General features: G+C 38.3%; 1 protein-coding gene across 2 annotated transcripts in view; it reads left to right on the top strand.

Moving 5' to 3' along the window:
• Window positions 1–20,774, top strand: part of LOC150099119 (heterogeneous nuclear ribonucleoprotein F-like) — a 183,658-nt gene extending 162,884 nt beyond the window's left edge. For both annotated transcript variants that reach the window (XM_090404511.1, XM_090404510.1), the window contains exons 10-11: window positions 5,589–5,810; window positions 20,434–20,774. In XM_090404511.1, the coding sequence (XP_090260637.1) occupies window positions 5,589–5,810; window positions 20,434–20,567 (356 nt within the window). In that variant the 3' untranslated portion in view covers window positions 20,568–20,774. The remainder of the gene's footprint in view (window positions 1–5,588; window positions 5,811–20,433) is intronic.
• The last annotated feature ends 245 nt before the right edge of the window (window positions 20,775–21,019 follow it).

Below are 21,019 nucleotides of genomic sequence, written 5' to 3'. Positions count from 1 at the left end.
TGCATGTAATAGGAAGCACTCTAGACACCAGTTAGCATTTCATCTTTCACTTATGAATTCTCTCTGCTACTTTTCCAAGAAATCTGTTCACATTAGTCCAAATGTAGTTATAACAGAGCCAAAAGGATAACTTCCATATACCTTCTTATCTTCTAAGGCACTTCAATCCACCTATATCTTGGTCTTCCTCTGGGTATTTTTCCTGCCAACCTGGCAGAGAACACTTGTTTCGCTAATCTTTCCTCTCCCATTCTGTTTTAAGTGACCATACCACCTGAGATAAGCTCTGCTAAAGCATTCCTGGATGCTGACAATGTCAGGTTCTTTCCTAATATCCTTGATTTTAATATGATATTATCATTGATGCCATCTGTTCATGCCCCTAATCTTTCTCAGGACTTTCATATCCATAAGTTAAAATTGGCTTGAATACCGTCTTGTATACAGCTAATTTATTGTTTAGCTAATTTCTCTCTTATTCCATATAAATTTATTCAGTTGACTTCCTACCATACCAGCTTTGTTGATTCTGTTGTCTATTTCCATATTTAATTTGCCATCTTCACTAAAAATTGTGTCTAAGTAGCCAAAATGTTTTATTTGTTCTATAGGTTCTCCATTCACAATGTAGTTGATATTTTAAATGTTTCTACCTATTTTCATTGTCTTCGTCTTTTTAATGCTGACCTTCATACCATATCTATTACAACAGTTATTCAATTTAGCCAGGGAATCTTGTAGCGGACTTATTTAGAAATATAACATCATCTGCATAAGGCAAAGAGCTGAGATTAACACCTCCAATTTTGATACCAGGTTCAATATCACTTTCCTTCATAATGTGATAATGTACATTCCTGTCTGACACCAGATTTTTATACTTCTTTCAATTTAATTGCTGACTTACAACTCAAATAAAGACTAAGCAGCTCTCAGGTGTGAACTGTAGACTAAAATACAGAAAGATTATTGAAAAGAAAATGAAAGAGTTTGAGAACAGGAATCAAACCTTGGAGATTCAGTGGCAAACTCTGAAGAAAACATTGATTGATTCTGCCAGAGAGGCATGTGGTGAGGTTGTGTGCAAGGATAAAAAAATCAGAACTCCCTGGTAGACACAGGAAGTTAAAGAGGCAGTGAAGGAAAAGAAGAAAGCATATCAAAAGTTCCTGGCAAATAAGTCAGCTTTTACTCTTACAGAATACAGAGACAAATGTAAGAAAGCTAAACAGTGTGTAAAACTAGCTAAACAAAAGTCATGGGAGGACTTTGGCAAGAATATAGAAAATAAATATCAAGAAGGTGGAAAAATATTCTGGAGGTTGTTGAAGAAGCTTAGGAATGGAGGAAAGAGTGCTGTAAAAGGAATTAGAGATGATAAAGGTGACATGAAAACAGGAGAAAAAGATATCCTTGAAGTATGGAGTAATTACTTGGAAAAACCACTAAATGAAACAAGCAGTGATGACAGCACATTGATAAAAAACACTGACCAGGCATGCAGTCAGGAATACATATCCATACTTGAAGTAGAAAAAGCCTTCAAAGGCTTGAAATGTGGAAAGGCAGCAGGAGTAGATGATATTCGACCAGAAATGCTGAAGTATGGTGGTATAAAAGTCTTACAGTGGCTGCACTGCATAGTTCAGAAGGCCTGGACAGAGGGACGAATTGCAGATGATTGGAGTAGAGCTCTCATATTACCCATATATAAAAAGGGAAATAAAACTGAATGTGAGAATTACAGAGGTATTTCCCTACTGAGTGTTCCTGGCAATATCTATGCAAGTATACTTGAGAAACGGTTGAGAAGAATTGTGGAAGAAAAGCTTGGTGAAGAACAAGCTGGATTCAGGCCAAATAGAGGCTGTCAGGATCAGATCTTCACTTTACGACAAATAGTCGAGAAAGCATGGGAATATAACAAAGATCTGTATTTAAGTTTTGTCGATTTGGAAAAGGCATATGACAAGGTGCCAAGAGAGAAGCTATTCAATACGCTGCAGTTATATGGTGTCAATGGGGCATTATATCAAGCAATACTTTATTTGAGTTGTAAGTCAGCAGTTAGAAATGAAGGAAGTATAGAAAGATGGTTTAATGTTAAATCTGGTGTGAGACAAGGATATACATTATCCCCTCTGTTATTCATTATCTATATGGATCACATTATGAAGGAATGTGGTATTAAACCTGATATCAAAATTGGAGATGTTAATGTCAGCTCTTTGCTTTATGCGGATGATGTTATACTTCTAAATAAATCTGCTACAAGTCTGCAAGATTCTCTGACTAAATTGAATAGCTGTTGTAATAGATATGGTATGAAGGTCAGCAATAAAAAGACAAAGACAATGAAAATAGGCAGAATCATTGAAAATGTCAACTGTGTTGTGAATGGAGAACCTGTGGAACAAGTAAAACATTTCAGCTACTTAGGCACGATTTTTACTGAAGATGGTAAATTAAATATAGAAATAGACAACAGAATCAGCAAAGCTGGTATGGTGGGAAGTCAATTGAATAAATTCATATGGAATAAGAAAGAAATTAGTCGGAAAACTAAATTAGCTGTATATAAGACAGTGTTCAAACCAGTTTTGACTTATGGATCTGAGAGCTGGGTCAGAAGTAAAACACTTGAACAAAGACAGTCCTGTGAAAGATTAGAGGCGTGAACAGATGGCATCAATGGCAATATCATATTAAAAATGAGGATATTAGGAAAGAACTTGACATTGTCAGCATCCAGGAATGCGTTAGCAGAGCTAATCTCAGGTGGTATAGTCACTTAAATAGAATGGGAGAGGAAAGATTAGCAAAACAAGTGTTCTCTGCCAGGTTGGAAGGAAAACGACCCAGAGGAAGACGAAGATATAGGTGGATTGATACGGTACAAAGTGCCGTAGTTGATAGAAATATAAGATCTGATAATGTTTGTCTTGACAAGTAACAGACTGATTTGGAGGAAAATTGTAGATAGGAAGTTAGTAATGATGTAATTTTTTCATGTAGTACTGTCATATCCTGTACACCCCTTGAGGGTACCTGGCAGGAATTTGATGATGATGATGATGATAAAGACTAAGTATTGCTTGATATAATATCCCATTGACACCTTATAACTGTAGCATTTCAAATAGCTTTTCTCTTGTCACCTTGTCATATGCCTTTTCCAGATCTACAAAACTTCCTTGTGATATTTCCATGAATTCTCAACTATCTGTCGTAAAGTGAAAATCTGAAATTCACAGCCTCTATTTGGTCTGAATCCAAATTATTCTTCACAATCTTCTCTTCCACAATCCTTCTCAACCGCTTCTTCAAGTATACTTGCATACATCTTACCTGGAACACTCAGTAGCGAAATACCTTTTGTAATTCTCACATTCAGTTTTATTTCCCTTTTTATTTATATATATATATGGGTACTATGAGAGCTCTACTCCAATCATCTGCAATTCATCCCTCTGTCCAGGCCTTCTGAACTATGCAGTGCAGCCACTGTATGACTTTTATACCTCCATACTTGAGTTTTTCTGGTCGAATATCATCTACTCCTGCTGCCTTTTCACATTAAAAGCTTTTGATGGCTTTTTCTACTTCAAGTATGGATATGTATTCTTGACTGCATGCCCTGGTCAGTGTTTTTTACCACTGTGTTGTCATCACTGCTTGTTTCATTTAGCAATTTTTCGAAGTAATTACTCCATACTTCAAGGATAATTTTTCTCCCGTTTTCATGTCACCTTTATCATCTGTAACTCCTTTTACATCACTCTTTCCTCCATTTCTAAGCTTCTTCAACAACCTCCAGAATATTTTGCCAACTTCTTGATATTTATTTTCTATGTTCTTGCCAAAGTCCTCCCATGACTTTTGGTTAGCTAGTTTTACACAGTGTTTAGCTTTCTTACATTTGTCTCTGTATTCTCTAAGAGCACAAGCTGACTTATTTGCCAAGAACTTTTGATATGCTTTCTTCTTTTCCTTCACTGCCTCTTTAACTTTCTGTGTCCACCATGGAGTTCTAATTTTTCTATCCTTGCAGACAACTTTACCACATGCCTCTCTGGCAGAATCAATCAATGTTTTCTTCAAGGCTTGCCACTGAATCTCCAAGGTTTGGTTGCTGTTCTCAAACTCTTTCATTTTTTCTTCAATAATCTTTGTGTATTTTAGTCTACAGTTCACATCTGAGAGCTGCTCAACTTTTATTCGCTTTAAAACTTCTTACATGTTATTCTTTTCAATATGAAATTCAATTTTATCATGCTCAAGACTAAATAGTGATCACTTCCAATTTCAAATCCTCTACATTGTGGTGTCCTGCACCAGGGAGAAAACATTGCTATCAACATTAACATAGTCAATGAGACTTTTCTTATTTCTTGCCTCTTCTCTCCATATGACTTTGTGCATATTTTTATGTTGGAACATGGTGTTAGTAATAGCCAGTCTGTGTCCTGAGCAGAAATCCAACAGGTATTTGCCATTAATATTACCTTTGCTCTTTTCTCCAAATTTTCCAAAAACATTTTTGTTTGTTTGACAATCACATCCTACTCTGCTATTCAGATCCCCAACAAGGACCAACTTTTCATTTTTCATTGTGTCAGTAGCTTTCTCTAGAGCTTCCAAAAAAAATCCTCCACTTCTACCTTAATAGAAACCTTCTGGGGGACTATAGGCACAAATAAGTCTCATTGTCCAGTTCTCCATTCTGATATTTGCCCACAACACTCTACTTGACACTGCCTGCCATTCAAGAAGATGAGCCTCATATTTTGTATTGAATACTATGGCTACTCCTTCTTTTTCTTGATTGTCATTACCTGAATATAACATTTTGTATTTATTGCTCAGAAAGATCTCACCAGTTTTTGTCTTTTTTGTTTCAATAACCTCTATTATGTTGATCTGGTACTTATATAATTCCTCAGCTAGCTCCATTTCTTTGCCATTCAAGCTTCTTATGTTGATAGTACCGATCTTTAACTCTGGTGATGTTGAGTTGGGGTGTGCTTTCAGATTTGTTCCAGTAGCTGACTTTTCGCTGTTCGCCCTGGTTCCCTGGCGAAAACAACGGGGGCCTTGTTTAACCGGGTGATGCCCCAGTCGGCATGAAATTTTGTCATGTTGTACCATCGTTCTATATTTTGGTTTAAGCAATAAGAATACAATTTGGTCGGCTAAATCCCAAATTGCCAGTCCATCCTCGTTCGTTCAGTATCCAGGTAGATACCCAGCAGTGTGCACGACAAGAAGGTGAGGATTGGACATCAGGTCAGAAGCCCTGGTCGGTTCTCTGCATTCCTTTAAAGACTATGTGTAGCTCTCCTCTCAGTTATACAGCTTTGACCCTTAAGCACCCCTACTTTTGTCAAAATACTGAATATATTAAGGGAAATGCATATTTGTTTGACTAGTTTGATATAAACTCATTCTATTTTTGTTTTCTATGATGCATGTGACTTACTATTAAAAATGATGAAAAAAGTTGGTTGCTGTAGAGATATTGTTTTGACTGTAATAATTATATGTTCTCAGATCTGACAAGTCTTTTACTTTCGTCTTGATCCTTTTAGAACACAGGTACATAGAGCTGTTTTTGAACTCTACACCAAGTCCAATGGGTGGTGGACATGGAGGCTTTGGTGGTAGTCCTATAGGTTCGAGTAGTGGACATGGAAGTGGAATGGGATTTGGAGGCGGTATGGGCAATCATATGAGCGGTGGGGGTCGTTTTGGAGGTGAGATGTTTGATCTTTATTCCCGGTATGAAGAAAAGCAGAGCAGTTTCCTCAAAGGTAATACCTTTTGTTTTACTTCAGTGATTTTTCATTTTAAGTAATAGACTTGTTTGATAACTTGATTTGTTCTTCTTCTTTCTCTCTCTCACACACACAAAAAAACCATCATTTTACATTGTGGTTTAAGCCAATACAAATGCAGTTTGGTCGGTTAAATCCCAAATTGGTCTGTCCTCTGATAATGTTGAAATCTTGACAGATAACAGATTAATTTGGAGGGAAATTGTTGATCAGAACTTAGTAATGGTGTAACTTTTTCATGCAGTACTAAGTGAAAAAAAATCACTTTTTTGTGACTATGGCCTGAAGTGTAGAAGTAGTGTAGAAGACATCTTTCAGTGGGTGGAATCAAATAAATTAGGAAAGACAGTTGAGGCAGAGGGGGGTGGGTAGAAGGAAATGAATTGAAGATGCAGAAATGTTATGGACAAATTTGAAGGGAGAAAAATGCTGAGCTAATGATGATGGTAATTTTCTCTCCATTAATGCCTTTTGATTTGGGGGGGGGGGGGTGCTTTATAGGTATTCAACTTTGAAAATCACCATGCAGTCATTTCTGCCAATAATTTGTAGACTCCATCTCATGTTTCTAAATTGCATTCTTGCTTGAAATAGTGTGAGTTTTCAATTTTTTTCTGAGTTATGGTGTTAAAACCCAGTTTACTTATGCCAAACATTGACAAACTAGAGAGTATCAGAAAGCAGGTGATATCTGCTTATACCAGTAAGCACTAGAGGTTGTTAGTCTGCGAAGAGAGCTCTGATTTTGCTTTGTGATTTGTGCATTACTAAAGATAAGATGAACCCAGATCTTTTTGCATGAAAATAAAAGTGCACTATTTCCATTCCATTAAAGGTGAAGTGACCAGGTTATTGTTATTTTCAGCAAATGAAGATCTGTGTTTAAGGTGCTGATTGATGATGAACTTGAGGTGTTTGAATTCTGCAAAGTTCATCTAAGTGAGATGGAGGAATGGACTACACTGTTACTGCAAAACTATGGATGGAGTTATTAGTCATTTATGTCTAAGAGAAAGAGGATAGCTAATTCTGCATTTGTAAAAAAAAAAAAAAAAAAAAAAAAAAAAAAAAAAAAAAAAAAGTTGAAGGAGAATCCATCAACAATGAAATGCAGTGATTAATCAGCGAGAAAGATGGGCAGGGAAAGTTGAATAATATAACAATTAGAATACATGCTCTTTGTTTACTTATTTTTCATGAACTTTTGGCCTTTAGTGGAGATGCTTACTGTTAATGGCCTTTTATTTTATAGAGTACTGAAATTGAGGGCAGTGAGTTGGAAAGTTGGCTGATTTTTTTGTAATTTCATTTTGGAATGAGCTTAGTATAGTCTGATATGGATGCTTAGATGTTTACTAGGGATATTAACATTTGTCTGTGGATTTCTACAGCCATTCTGGGGTGAGGGTCCATGTCATACAGAAGTAGATGCATTTGGGATAAATCCCAGGTGAGTATAGAAGGATGTAGGGACAATACAAAACTCGCTAGTTTTAGTTTTGAATAGAGCTGAGAAGATATCATTGGGACAAGTGAATGTTTTGATATCTAAATGATTTGCATTCTTTGTTTATACAGATACAGAGCATACAAGAGACAAATAATGCCAAGTCAGGCAAGAGAACAGAAGATACAATCTCCTTTTTTACATGAAGTTAGTTTTTCTGCATTTTATTCTTTCAGTCAGATTTGGAGTTGGGTGGTTTTGCATTTATTGCATGCTTCATTCTAGGCTGCAAATGAGTTTTTAAAAAAATCAGTATACTGAATTTTTCTCTAAGCTTTTCATCTTAACCTATGATTTGAATATTGGTTAGGAATTGTGAATAGAGTGCCAACTTAAAGCCTATATTTCATTAAAGATGATTTTAGTAATTCACTTGGAGAAAGTATTTATATCAAGGAAGTAAAGGCACTCATCAGTCATAGTATGGAATAGGAATTTGAGGTATCATCCCACAGGGATATTTAGTAATAACAGGACATGAGATAGAGAATGGCTAAATGAAAAGCATTCTGTGGAAGAGGAAGCTTGCACAAGATGTTATATTTGAAAGGAAGGTGAGCTGGTTAAAAAAAAAGAAGTGGTGGAAGAACAGTAAAACTTATCTAGTATTCTTGGGATAGATTGATAGACAGTTCATAATAGATCATTGCTCTGAGCAATGATTAAATTCTTTTTTACTTAGACACTTAGAACAGCGACTTCACTGTTTGTATTGTTGGACTGCAGAAAATCTAACTTCAGGAATAAGAAATCGAAGTGGATATGGTAATTAAGGCAGCATATGAATGTAACTGAATGGATGAAGGAAACCTTAAGGCAGAGAACAGGATTCTTAGATTGGATATACATCACATAGAAGCATGTGCACCTTTGGTGGTGGAAGTGTAATTTGAACAGTCTGTACAACAGTTCTTGAGATTGATATTTAAAAGTTCAAGCAGAAATAAAAGATCAGGTCTTAAGATGTTTGAAAGTGGTATAATGTACATTGTAATTATGCTGCAAATGTTGGCAAATTTAGTATGGAAATGATTTTTCTTGGTGGGATTGTTTTTGTTGTAACTTTTATTGAATATGGCATGGATCTGGAAAAAGCCAATAACAAGGTGCTAACAGAAAAGCTGCTCATATGGTCTAAATGAGACTCTCAAGTTGGTAGTATATATTATGTACTTAAGTTGTAATTCAGCATTTTGAATAGAAGATTGTAACAGGATTTTGTATGACAAGGCTACACACTCACTGTTATTCATCATCTGTGCAAATCTCATTATGAAACAGTGTGGCAGTAAGCCTGATATCAAAATATGTGATTCAACTCTTTATATTGAGTTAGCTTTGAATTAGGAATACCCACCTAATAACACATTGGTCCATCTCTTTGTGCATTCATGGCTTTCAGACACCTAGGAACAGATTCCACAAGGTGTTGAACACTCTCCATACAAAACTCGATCCATGTCCTCTGCAGCAACTCCATCAGTTCATGCTCATTCTATTGAGAAGGATCAACATTTCTCACACCCTCTTCTAACATATCTCACACATGTTCAATTGGATTACAGTCAGAGGAGTTTTGGGATCAAAGCAATGTGGCAAAGTCGTTGTCGTATTCCTCCACCCACTCACTGGTTGGACGCTCCCGATGACAAGGTGCATTGTCCTGTTGAAAGATGGCAGTGTGGTTGGGGTAGACCTCCTGCAGATACAGATGGAGATGGTCTGCTAACAGGTCCCTGTATTGTTCACCTTTCAGTGTTTGTGTGGGATGATAACCAGCAGACCTAGGGCATGCCAAGAAAAAGCTCTCCAGACCATAACACCATCTCCACCAGCCTGTTGAACCCCAACTGTGCATGAAGCCCTACTCCAAGGGGGATAGGGCTTCATGCTGTTTACACCAAATGTGAACCTGGCCATCAGCATGGTGTAACAGAAAACGGGACCCATCACTCCATATGACCTGCTTCCATCTGTCGAGGATCCACTGCCGATGTTCCTTGGCCCATGTGCAAGGCATTTGCAATGCCTGGCTGTCATCATCAGTATCCTTCTCAGGCTGTGGAATCCCAGGCAAAGCAAGGTATGGTGCATGTGAAAATGGATTGAACTTCCCCTCTGTTGTACTGGTGGGTTAGCTATGTGAGCCCTTATGCTAGATGTCATGGTTAATCCAGTCCTGGTACATCCTTGATACAGTAGTACAGGAGCAACCAACAAGCATGGATGTTTCCAAAATACTGGCCCCAACTATTTGCCCATGGTCAAACTGGCTTATGTCACCATGTTTCCCCATTACTGGCAAACGTTTACTGATTACATACAGAGGATAGCCATCCATTTATAATAGCCACATGTGGTACCATGCCAAATATGTAAGTTGGTGTGTATGGAGAAGGTTTTCTTAATGCAAAGCTAACTCGCTGTATAAAGATAAGTTGGACTCAACTAAATAAGTTGAATACAAGTGACTGTCACTGTAGCTAAATTGAAAAACTTCAAAAACAGATCACCATTATGAAATTCCTGATATATAATCTTGGGAATAACAGTACTATTATAATAGTACTACAAGAAACTGTTGCATCATCATTAACTTTGTGTTGACAATTTTCATTTAAATGAATCTTTATCTCTCAGGATTCCAGTCTTGTTAGGCCTCAGTCTTCTCCAGATCTTTTCCTGTCTTCATGGCTAAAAACATCCATTTTGTTAACCTTTCCTTTCTAATTGTGTTCAAGTGACCACATCGCCTGAGATCAGTTTTGCTCACACATTGCCAAATGTTAGCAATCTCAAGTTCCTTTCAAATATCCTCATTTTTATTGTGATACCACCAGTAATGTCATATGTGGTCTCCATTCTTTGATCAGGTGTTTCATTTCTAACCAAGTTCTGGAATCCAAAGTTAAAATTGGTTTCAACAGTATTATATATGTTTAGTTTAGTGTTCTGATTGCTGCTGATAAGATTAGCCAACAGTGAGTGATATTGCTCTTACTCCATTACAGAGAAAAATGGCTATAGGTAACCCTAGAAATAAAATTACTGAGAATAGTAATTAGTTGTTAGAGGAATAGCCCCTATTCCTCTAACAACTGGGATGGTATTAATCTAGCTAACGGGATGGATACATATAACTTGTATTTGAATTATGATGCCAAAGCAAGACGGCACTCTTTATTCAGCCAGATGGAACAGAACCTACACCCCAGATCTATGCATAGTCACTAAAGACTCCGAAGACCACCCTCTACCAGTACCATCCTTAACAGATTCCCTAATAGTTAACATCGTCCTGCATTAATAGAGATGGGAACATTAATCCCACTCAACAGTGGAACACCAATCGTTAGATGGAATCTCTGCAGGTCCAACTGGACTGCATTTCAGAAACAAATCGAGCAAACCATTAGAGCAATTCCACCCATTCCTAATTTCTATCCTAGATTTGTTAAACTACTCAAATCTGCAGCAAAAGCCTCTATCCCTAGAGACTACAGAAAAAAATATCCCATGTTGGAGTAGAGAAAGTGGGGAACTCCTAGCCAAATATGAGGAATCTGAAGATCCAACTATTGCTATCCAACTAAGGAGCTCATATCAATCCTGGATAAAAACAGAAAGGAAAGATGGATCTCAACCATCAATGAACTCAATTTCGTCACATCTAGTCGGAGAAGCTGGTCACTTCTGAGAAAATTAGGTGAAGCAGAGCCAACAACACAAACAACAGCGATAACTCCTGATCAAATGGCTAATCGTTTATTGAAAACCTCCAAGATTCATCCCAGTTCTACCAGGAAAATTGCTGTACAAGCTTCCATCAGACAAATCCTGAAGACGGAACCCGAGCTTCCTCAACTCGTACACCCAGTATCTCGGGAAGAGGTACAAATAGCCTTAAAACTTACCAAGAATGGCAAAGCTGCAGGAGTGGATGGTGTACTCCCTGAGTTCCTAAAACATCTTGGTCAACATGACCAAACATGGCTGGCTGCCCTTTTCTTAGAAATCATCATGACTGGTAAATTACCAAAGCTGTGGCGGGAAGCCAAAATAATTGCCGTGCCTAGGGAAAGATCCAACAGACTCATAAACCCACCTAGTCTATGCCTCAAATCTAGAAAGCCTCTCTGGTCCATGGACGAACTCTCTTCAGCTGTGCTGACATATGGAGAGAACACTAGTCCAACAAATGGCTTTCTGGTAGAAGATTCCTGTACTCCACAGCCTGATTTTGATCTTCCTAGGAAGATTTGGTCATCAATAAACAGGATCAGAACTAGTCAGGGCAGATGTGGCTACCTTCTACATAAATGGGGGCTGTCAGATAACCTTTATTGTGATTGTTCTTCCGTGGCTCAGACGATTACTCATATTGTGTACGACTGCCCATGGCGCCAATTTCATGGTGGTGGCCTACAGGACATCCACAAAGTGACTGATGAGGTCTTAAATTGGCTTTCCAGCCTGGACCTTGATCTGTAGTTGATTTGATGTGGCGGTGGTTATGGTGGAAAAAAGATCGCGGTCCCGTCTCACCACGAAGACGGTATTCTCGTAGTCACTCTCATTGTCCTCATCATGGTATCAACAGAACTCCTCCTCATGTTAGAAGATGATGTAATATGAAATGGGCCCCCTCTAATGGATCAAGTTTTCTCACACAAGACACAACTGCTCTCATTAAACCTAGGACACAGCTACATTTGTGTTGTGAGAACATGCAGCCTTGTCATACCTGTTACATTAGGATGATAATTGCCCCTGGCTTGATTATGACAAGCTACTTTTGCTTTATTTAAAAAAGAAAAAGAAAAAAGGAAAGACTTAGAAAGCTGGTTGTGCCTTTTATGTAATGAACTTTTATATGTTAAAATTTTCATCATTTGTTGCTGGAAATTCTGTGAGCTCAAGGATTCACTTTAGTGAGTACGGTCATGGCAAACCTGAGGTACCAGATGCTGGACCATGCCTTACTTCATGTAATATACATCTGTTATATTATTCTCTAGACTGGTCCCTCCCCTTCTTTCTTTGCTTCTTTCTCCTCTCCTTGCTCCTTCCCCCTGATGCTATTAGAGTATTCAAGGGCTAGGGGTGAATCTTTCCTATCTTGCTAAGTCATTTCATCTTATGCAGCCACCGAAGAAGGCAAGCTAGCCTCAATAGGTGCTGCTCCCAAGCCCGGATAAATAGCGAGGGTTGATGTCAGGAAGGGCATCCAGTCGTAAAACTTCACTGCCAGCTCTAGCTATGATATAAGTCAAAGAGAAAATGATATAAGGGCTAGGGCATACCCCTTAAGCGATGTGCAGCCACATCGCCCTACAGTTGCGAGAAGTGGACAAGGGCTACCGCCTCAAGGGAAGGTGCGGTTAAAGAAGCGAGCCCAGCAGGTGGAGAGGATGTTGTGAGTGCAAACACTGAATATTGGAAGCATGACTGGAAGGGGAAGAGAGGTGGCAGACATGATGAGGAAGTTGGACATTTTATGTGTGCAGGAGACAAGGTAGAAAGGGGGAAAGGCAAAGGAACTGGAGATGGATATAAATTGTTCTACTCTGGAGCGAATAACGAGGAAAGAAATGGTGTAGGAATTGTGGTGTGTGGCAGACTGAAGGGCGAAGTACTGGAAGTGGGTAGAAGGAACGACAGGATCATGCGAATGAAATTGGGTCTTGGAGAAGAGCCGATGGTCATATTATGTGTATATGCCCTGCAAGTTGGCTGTGCAGCAGAGGAGAAAGATGAGTTCTGGAATGTGTTAGATGAAGAAATGAGGGAACTGAAAGAAAACGAGATGGTGATTGTTGGAAGAGACTTGAATGGACACATAGGGAGACAGAATAGAGACTGTGAAAGGTTGCATGGTGGACACGGAGTGGGAATGGTGAACCAAGAAGGAGAGAGGGTTGTGGACTTGGCAGTAGCTTTTGATCTGGCAATTGTGAACTCGTTTTTCTACAAGAGGGAAGAACATTTGATAACATTTAGGAGTGGTAACAACAGTTCACAAATTGACTACATTTTGACTAGAAGAAAACATCTTAAGGTTGTGACATTGTAAAGTAATTCCAACAGATCAAGTGGCACAACAACACCGACTGCTGTGCGCAGACTTTAAAATAAGATCAAAGATAAGAACCTCTGGAAGCCATGGGATGAAGACAATTAAGTGGTTTCGCTTAAAAGAAGAGAGTGTGAGGAATCGTTTTAGGGAGAGGGTGTTAGAGAGGATTTCGGATGGACTGGAAAGTGTACAAGATTGGTGGAAACATAATTCAAAAGTAATCCTGAGCTGTGCAATCGAGGTGCTTGGTGAGACATCTGGAAAGATTAGAGAGCAGGAGGAGGGTTGGTGGTGGAATAATAATGTATAAGTGGCAGTGATGGCTAAGAGGAAGGCAAAGCAGAAGTGAGATGAGTCAAGAGTGGAAGAGGACAGAGTACAGAGAGAGAAAGCAAAAAGCCAAGAGAGTTGTGGCACAGGCGAAGGCCATGTCATAACAAGATCTGTATGATCAATTAGAAACAAAGGAAAGACAGAGAAAAATACAACTAGCGAAATGTAAAAATAAAGCAGCAAAGGACATCTTACATGTGAGGCAGATCAAAGATGCTGAAGGAAGAGTATTATGGAGGGATGTGGACATCCCTCCATAATACTCTCAAGAAACAGATGGAGAATATACTTTGAGGGACTTTTGAATGAGGAAAATGCAAGGACTAGCAAAGAAGATGGGCAGCCATCTGAGGGGATGGTGCAGAACGTCAGTAGAGTGGAAGTGATGGAGGCCATGAAGAGGATGAGGAATGGAAAATCAGTGGGCCCTGACAGGATTCCAGTGGAGGCATGGAAGGCACTGGGGGAAGAGGGAATTGACCTGCTGTGGGACCTGTTCATGAAAGTTTGCCGACAGGAAAATATACCTGAGGAATGGAGGGAGAGTACTCTTGTTCTCATCTACAAGGGTAAATGGGATGCACAAGACTGTAAAAATTACAGAGGAATAAAGTTGATGTCCCACACAATGAAAATCCTAGAAAGTGTTCTTGATAGAAGATTGGGGAAGGAGGTGGAGATTGCAAAGGAACAATTTGGCTTAATGCCCGGTAGATCAACAACAGATGCTATCTTTGGGTTACGGCAGATGATGGAAAAGTTTTGAGAGAAACAACGGGAGCTACATCTAGCATTTATTGATCTGGAGAAAGCATACGATAGAGTGCCAAGGCAAGAAGTCTGGAGGTGTCTGAGGGAGAAGAAGTTTCCGGAGAAATATGTCAGGTTGGTGCAGGAGATGTACAGAAATGTGAAGACAAGTGTTTGGACCTGTCTGGGACAGACAGAAAGTTTTTGAGTAACAGTTGGCTTGCATCAAGGGTCAGCATTAAGTCTATTTCTGTTTAACATTGTGATGGAGGTGAGAGAAGATGCGCCTTGGACAATGTTGTGTGCAGATTCAAGAGAAGAAGCGGGGACTAAACTGGAAAGATGGAGAAAAGTACTGGAAGAGAGAGGTATGAGACCGAGCAGAAGTAAGACAGAGTATATGTGTTGCACAGTGGATGGCGGCCAGGAGACAGACCTGGAGCTGGAAGGAAATGTCATCAGGAAGGTGAGGGACTTTAGATACTTAGGTTCAACAGTGGAAGAAGATGGAGCTGAAAAGGAAGTGGGATGCAGTATACATGCGGGTCGGAGGAACTGGAGGGAGATGGCTGGAGTGTTATGCGATAAGAGGGTGCCGATCAATCTGAAAAGCAAAATCTATAGGACAGTAGTGAGGCCAGCTATGACGTATGCTATAGAAACTGTGGCCCTGAGGAAAAATAACATCAGCAGGATGGAAGTAGCAGAGATGAGAATGCTTAGGTGGATGTGCGGTGTGACCAGAAAGGATCGTCTGAGAAATGACTATGTGAGGGGGAACAGTGAAAGTTACGAACTTAGGAGTAAAGATACAGGAGACAAGGTTGAGATGAGGAGGGAGGACGAATGTGTGGAAAGAAGGGTCATGCAGATGGATGTGCAAGGAAGGAGGGAAGCATGGGTGGCCAAAGAAGAGATGGAGGGAGCTGTTAGAAGAGGACTTGAGGATGAAGAACTTGAATGTGGTGACAGGCCAAGACAGAAGGATGTGGAGGAGACTCATCATCATCAGTGACCCCACTTAAGTTGGAGAAGCTGCAGAAGAAGAAGAAGTTGCTGGAAATTGTGATTGTACTCTTCATTTACCAGTTTCATGTAGCCATAAGCATAAATAAATAAATAAATAACTGAGAATAGTGATTTACCCATACATGAAATCTACTACACAAGCTACTCAAGAGGCTGAAATCTAGACAACCTTAGAAGTATACTGGTAGAATGTGACATGTAAGTTACACCTGTAACTTACATGTCACTATTCTTGATCCAACTGCCTGAATGAAGGGTTTTGAGCTTCCATGACATTTGTCTAACTTTACTGGATCAGGGAAAAACATGGGAGATACAAACAGATTCTCCACAAATAGAAAAAGATCGACTCTCCATACTGTGATTTGTGGTAATATAACCCAAACCATTAACCATATTGTTAGTGGCTGCTCTGTGTTCTCTTATCCTGGAACTTATGGACTTTTTTTTTTTGTTTTACTTAAAGACTTATTGTGGATTCAGAATATGACTGCTTGTCGACATCCATTATTTTCAGATATCACATTTCCATCTTCTAAGGTACTTCTGACTGAAACAGTCTTCCTCTGAACCATTTTTCTACCACCAAACACATAATTTAATAATATTCACTCTGTCCTGTTTAAGTAACCATACCACCTTAGATTAACCTTGCTTACACATTCTTAAATGCTAACGATGTCAAGTTCCTTCTTAATATCTTCCATTGATGCCATCTATTGAGGATCCTCATTTTTATCATATCTCATCATCAAATTCCTGACATGTACCCTCAAGGGGTGTACAGGATATGATGGTATTACATGAAAAACCTTACATCACCACTAACTTTCTATCTACAGTCTTCCTCAGATTAATCTGTTACTTGTCAAGATTCTTACATTATTAAATCATATATTTCTGTCTCCTAAGGCACTTTTACTGTTTCGATCCACCGTTATCTTGGTATTCCTCTGGGTCTTTATTCTGCCAGGTTACTTGATATTTACGATATCAAGTTCTTTCCTAATATCCTCATTTTTTATATGGTATTGCCATTGATGCCATCTGTTCCCCCCCCCCGATCTTTTTCAGGACTTTCATATCTGCAGTATCTAGTCAAGTCATAAAACACTTTGGTGAAGTGTTTTATTTTTGACCCACTTCTCAGATCCATAAGTTAAAATTGGCTTGAACACTGTGTTGTGTACAGCTAATTTAGTGTTTGACTAATTTCTCTTACTCCATATAAATTACTCCACAATATAAAATGATGGTACAGCATGACAGAATTTCTCATATCTGTTGTTTTTAATCTTTCATCAAGTACTTTATTTTTAACCCAACGCTCAGATCTGTAACTTAAGATTGCAAGTTTTGTACAGTAGTACTGTATGCCCACAGATGCGAGACCCTTCAACACTTCTGCACATCTCAAAAGCAGAATCCATTCTGATATTAGGGTAATCAATGCGTTTCGTGAGATGGGTGTTTGTCATTGTATGTTGGAAAATTAGCTTTTCTTCTATGAAAATTCTTGTTTTTAAAGTGGTAACTATTTTGCTTGTACAACGTTTGAAAATTTATGTATAAAGTACGTGACTTTGCGTATTGATTGCCAATTCATACATCCTTTATTTCTTTCTCCCCTTCAGCATGAATTGACTATTCTTGGCACAAAGCCAAGGTCCTTTCTGCAAAGTGTTGGCATACAATAGTTAAGTGTTTTAGCTAATTCCTTTTATTCCTTATAAATTTGCTCAACTGGCTCCCCATCATATATCACCTTTGCTTATTCTGTTGTCTCTTACCATGTTTAATTTGCCCTCTTCACTAAAAAGTATGCCTAAATTGCTGAAATGTTTCTATAGATTCTCCATTCAGGATGCAATTGATGTTTTTCGCATTTCTCACTGTTTATTGCTGATTTTCATACCAAATTTTTCGCAGCCATTAATCATTTTAGTTTGAGATTTATGTAGACATCATCAAATTCCAGGCATGTACCTTTAAGGAGGTTACATGATATCATGATAGTACCACATAAAAATTTAACCATTACTATCTTCCTGTCACCTGTTTCCTTTATATTAATTGGTTATCTGTTAAGACTGAAATATAATCAGATCTTATATTTCTCTCTCCTAAGGCACTTTGTTTACGGTATCAGTCCTAGATTTTGATCTTGATCATTCTGTGGGTCTTCTGTTGTTCAATGTATACATTAATGATATTGGAAAAGACCTAGCACATTTTATATTGTTCACTGATGATGCAAAGATAGGCACACAATGATTTGAAAACTGGAACGGTGCGCAGAAATATGGCCTTGAATATGTTGTTAGTAAGTACACAGTTGTGTACTTTGTCGTGATCAGATTTCCAACAGCATGTTATATTTGTGGGACTATGAGAAACTGATGGACTGTGTATTTTTGACTTATGTTGAATAGGAGTTTGAAATTCAAAGGTCATATAGTAAAAATTGCAAATACAATCCAGAGGATAATTGTACTGTTGCAGCAAACGTTGACATATAAGGATAAAGATATCATTTTGCCTCATTTCAAGGCATTGATTCAACTAAAGAAACTGTGGAAAGGGTGCAAAGAAGAGTTATAAAGATGATACAGAATGAATTATCATGATTATAGGATACCATCAATGAAATTTTTCATTCTATGGAAGGTGGGAGAAGAACACAAGAATCCGTGGAAGTTTGTATGTGGTTAAGAGCGGGCTGTGAGCTAGGTTTTTCTCTCACATAGCTGTGAGTGGTAGTTTGACTGTTGAAGTGTTGAGTGCATTTAGTGTGGATGATAAATTGTTTTTCTCAGTGAGTCCTTGATTTCCAGAGGTCTTGAATAATAATAATAATAGCAATGATAATAATATTTGAGTGCTAACAGATAACTGATTAATTTGGAGGAAACTCAATACGAGCTTAGTAATGATGTAATTCTTTCATGCATATGTAATTAAACATCACTTGTGCAGCATATATGCAAAATATTTGGTCACATGCATCACCATGTGTTCTAGGCAACTATAATGGGGGGGGGGATCTTTTGGAGTTCTATAAAGGGCTTATTGTGGATGCCCGTTTGGCTGGAGCCATGATTTTGAAAACAGCACAGCTGACTAATTTCTCAAAAGGTATTTAATCAGTGGAAAAGTAATCTACATTGTATGTCTAACAGATGTAACTGTAGTCCTAAGACAGTTTGTCAGGAATGAATCACTCTCTTCTGAGAAGCAATCTCATTCCTGACAAACAGGTAGTACAGATAGACAGAACTTCCTGTGTGTAGGAATTGACCGAAGCATTTAATCAAGACTGTTCTTGGCCCATATCTCAGCAAGCTGTGTGTGTGTGTTGGGATTGAAGAGTATCAGCATTGTCTGTTGCATGTCTGTACAGAAACCACTGATTTCTGCAAAGAACTGGAAAGTTTGTCTACAGTGGTGTCAGGCACAGTGGAAGACTGAAAAAAAAAGTCATGTTGTCTGACGAGTCATGGTACACCTTTTTCTGTAGCAATGGTAGGCAAAGAATTTTAGTGGGAGCCACATGAAGCAGTGAACCTAGCTTGCCTTGTAAACGTAACCCAAAGTTCTGGAGGCGGTGCCATATCTGAACATTGTTGCTAATCAAGTCCATCCTGCAACCGATAGTTGTCTAATGGGCAACAATGCTACTGTCATTCACAATTTGTGAATGCTACTGTCATTCACAAATTGTTCAGCAATGGTTTAGTGAACATGACAGTGACTTCACCATCTTCCCTGGCCACTACAAAGCCAGGGTCTAGATCATAATTGGAATTGTATGGGACATGTTAGAAAATCGGATCCAGGAGTAAAGTTCTTATCTGTCAAATCTAAGCCAGTTAAAGGACTGTCTGGTGACTGCCTGGTATGTTGTAAATGTGGATGGAATTCAACACTTTGTGGAATTTATGACAAACTGCATGTGTGTGGTGTAATTTGGGCGAAATGAGGTCCAACATGGTATTACCGTATTTACTTGAATATAACTTGCCCTCATGTATATCTCGCATCCCTGATTTTACTTTACAAAAAAAGAAATTAAAAGGTTTTGCATATTCCTCGCACACTGAATAGTTTAATCAATGATGCACAGTCATGGTTGCAATTACTGCAGATGGAAGAAAGTTGCTTCCTTACATTATATTCAAAAGGAAAACAATGTCAAAAGGGAAATTTCCCCCTAGAATTCATGTAAAAGTTCAAGAAAAAGGGTGGCTAGATACTACCATTAGGTCCCAAACTGTTCTAATCCAATATCAAGATTGGATTAGAACAGTTTGGGACAAATGGCCAGGGAGCCTTATTTCAATGTCCATCTTTCCTTGTGTGGAATAGTTTCTGTGGACACTTAGTACCTGAAATAGTAAAATGATTTTTGTATGTGAAGACCAATTTGGTCATTACTCCTGGTGGTCTTACACCTTGTCTACAGCCCTTGGATGTATTGGTCAGAAAGCCATTCAAGGAAAGTTCTACGCGGAGTAGGTGGCAGCCCACAGCTGTGACCTGACTCCAGCATGGAACATTAAGTGAGCATCATTAGAACTGTTGTGTAACTGGATTTTGAGAGCTTGGGTCATGATTTTGCCAGAAATAATTGCAAAGAGTTTTTTAAAAACTGGCATCTAACATTCTATGTTCTGTTTAATTGGTAGTGACAATTGCATACTGTTCTTACAGACAGAATGTAAGAACCATATGCTGTGGGTGCCCTACAAGGGCATTATTATTTTTCATGTAAATGTAATTTTACTATTTATGGAGTGAAATATATGTATTCAAGAATGCAATGTGAATCTTTAGCAATTCTAGATTTAAGAAAATCTTGCATAAAATTAAACAAAATTTATATAATTTCTTTTCATGGTTTTCAGGAGGCATGGGTGGAGGTGGAGGAAGCGGTTACTATTCACCAGGTGGCATGGGTGGAGGATATAACAGTCATCATATGGGTGGAGGAGGTGGAATGGGTGGAATGATGGGTGGAACAAATTATACAGCATTCTAGGCTGAATCTCATTTTGCCTAATGTATTTTAATTCTATTTTCTACTCTATTTCTTAAATAACATTCCCATAGTGCCATTTTGTTACCATCGGATACACTTCACTTTTATGTTATTTTAAAGAACTGTGTTGTTAAATTTATAGTAAAATATCATGTAGTCACTTGAAGAAACTCATCACATGTGAATAATAAACTACATTGAACAAATTGTGCAGAATTTTACTTGAATATATTGCAACACAGTTTTAAGATTAATCAATATTCAGAGCATAAATGCATCAGGTATAGTTGAATTTTATTGTTTATGATGTTAGCTGTGTTTGTTTCTCACAGCTAGGTTAAGTAATTATGATCATATCGATGTTAAGCTGGTTAAGAGCATGAAAAATATCAGCCCTGAATAAGGTTATTTGGCAAATATATATGGTCAGCCAGTAGGTGTAAATCAGTTAT

The sequence above is a fragment of the Typopeltis vanoorti genome, chromosome 14 (genome assembly GCF_054136105.1).
Source record: "Typopeltis vanoorti isolate ZY-2024b chromosome 14, IOZ_Tvanoo_1.0, whole genome shotgun sequence".
NCBI lineage: Eukaryota > Metazoa > Arthropoda > Arachnida > Uropygi > Thelyphonidae > Typopeltis > Typopeltis vanoorti.
This window is presented reverse-complemented; position numbering and strand designations above follow the sequence as displayed.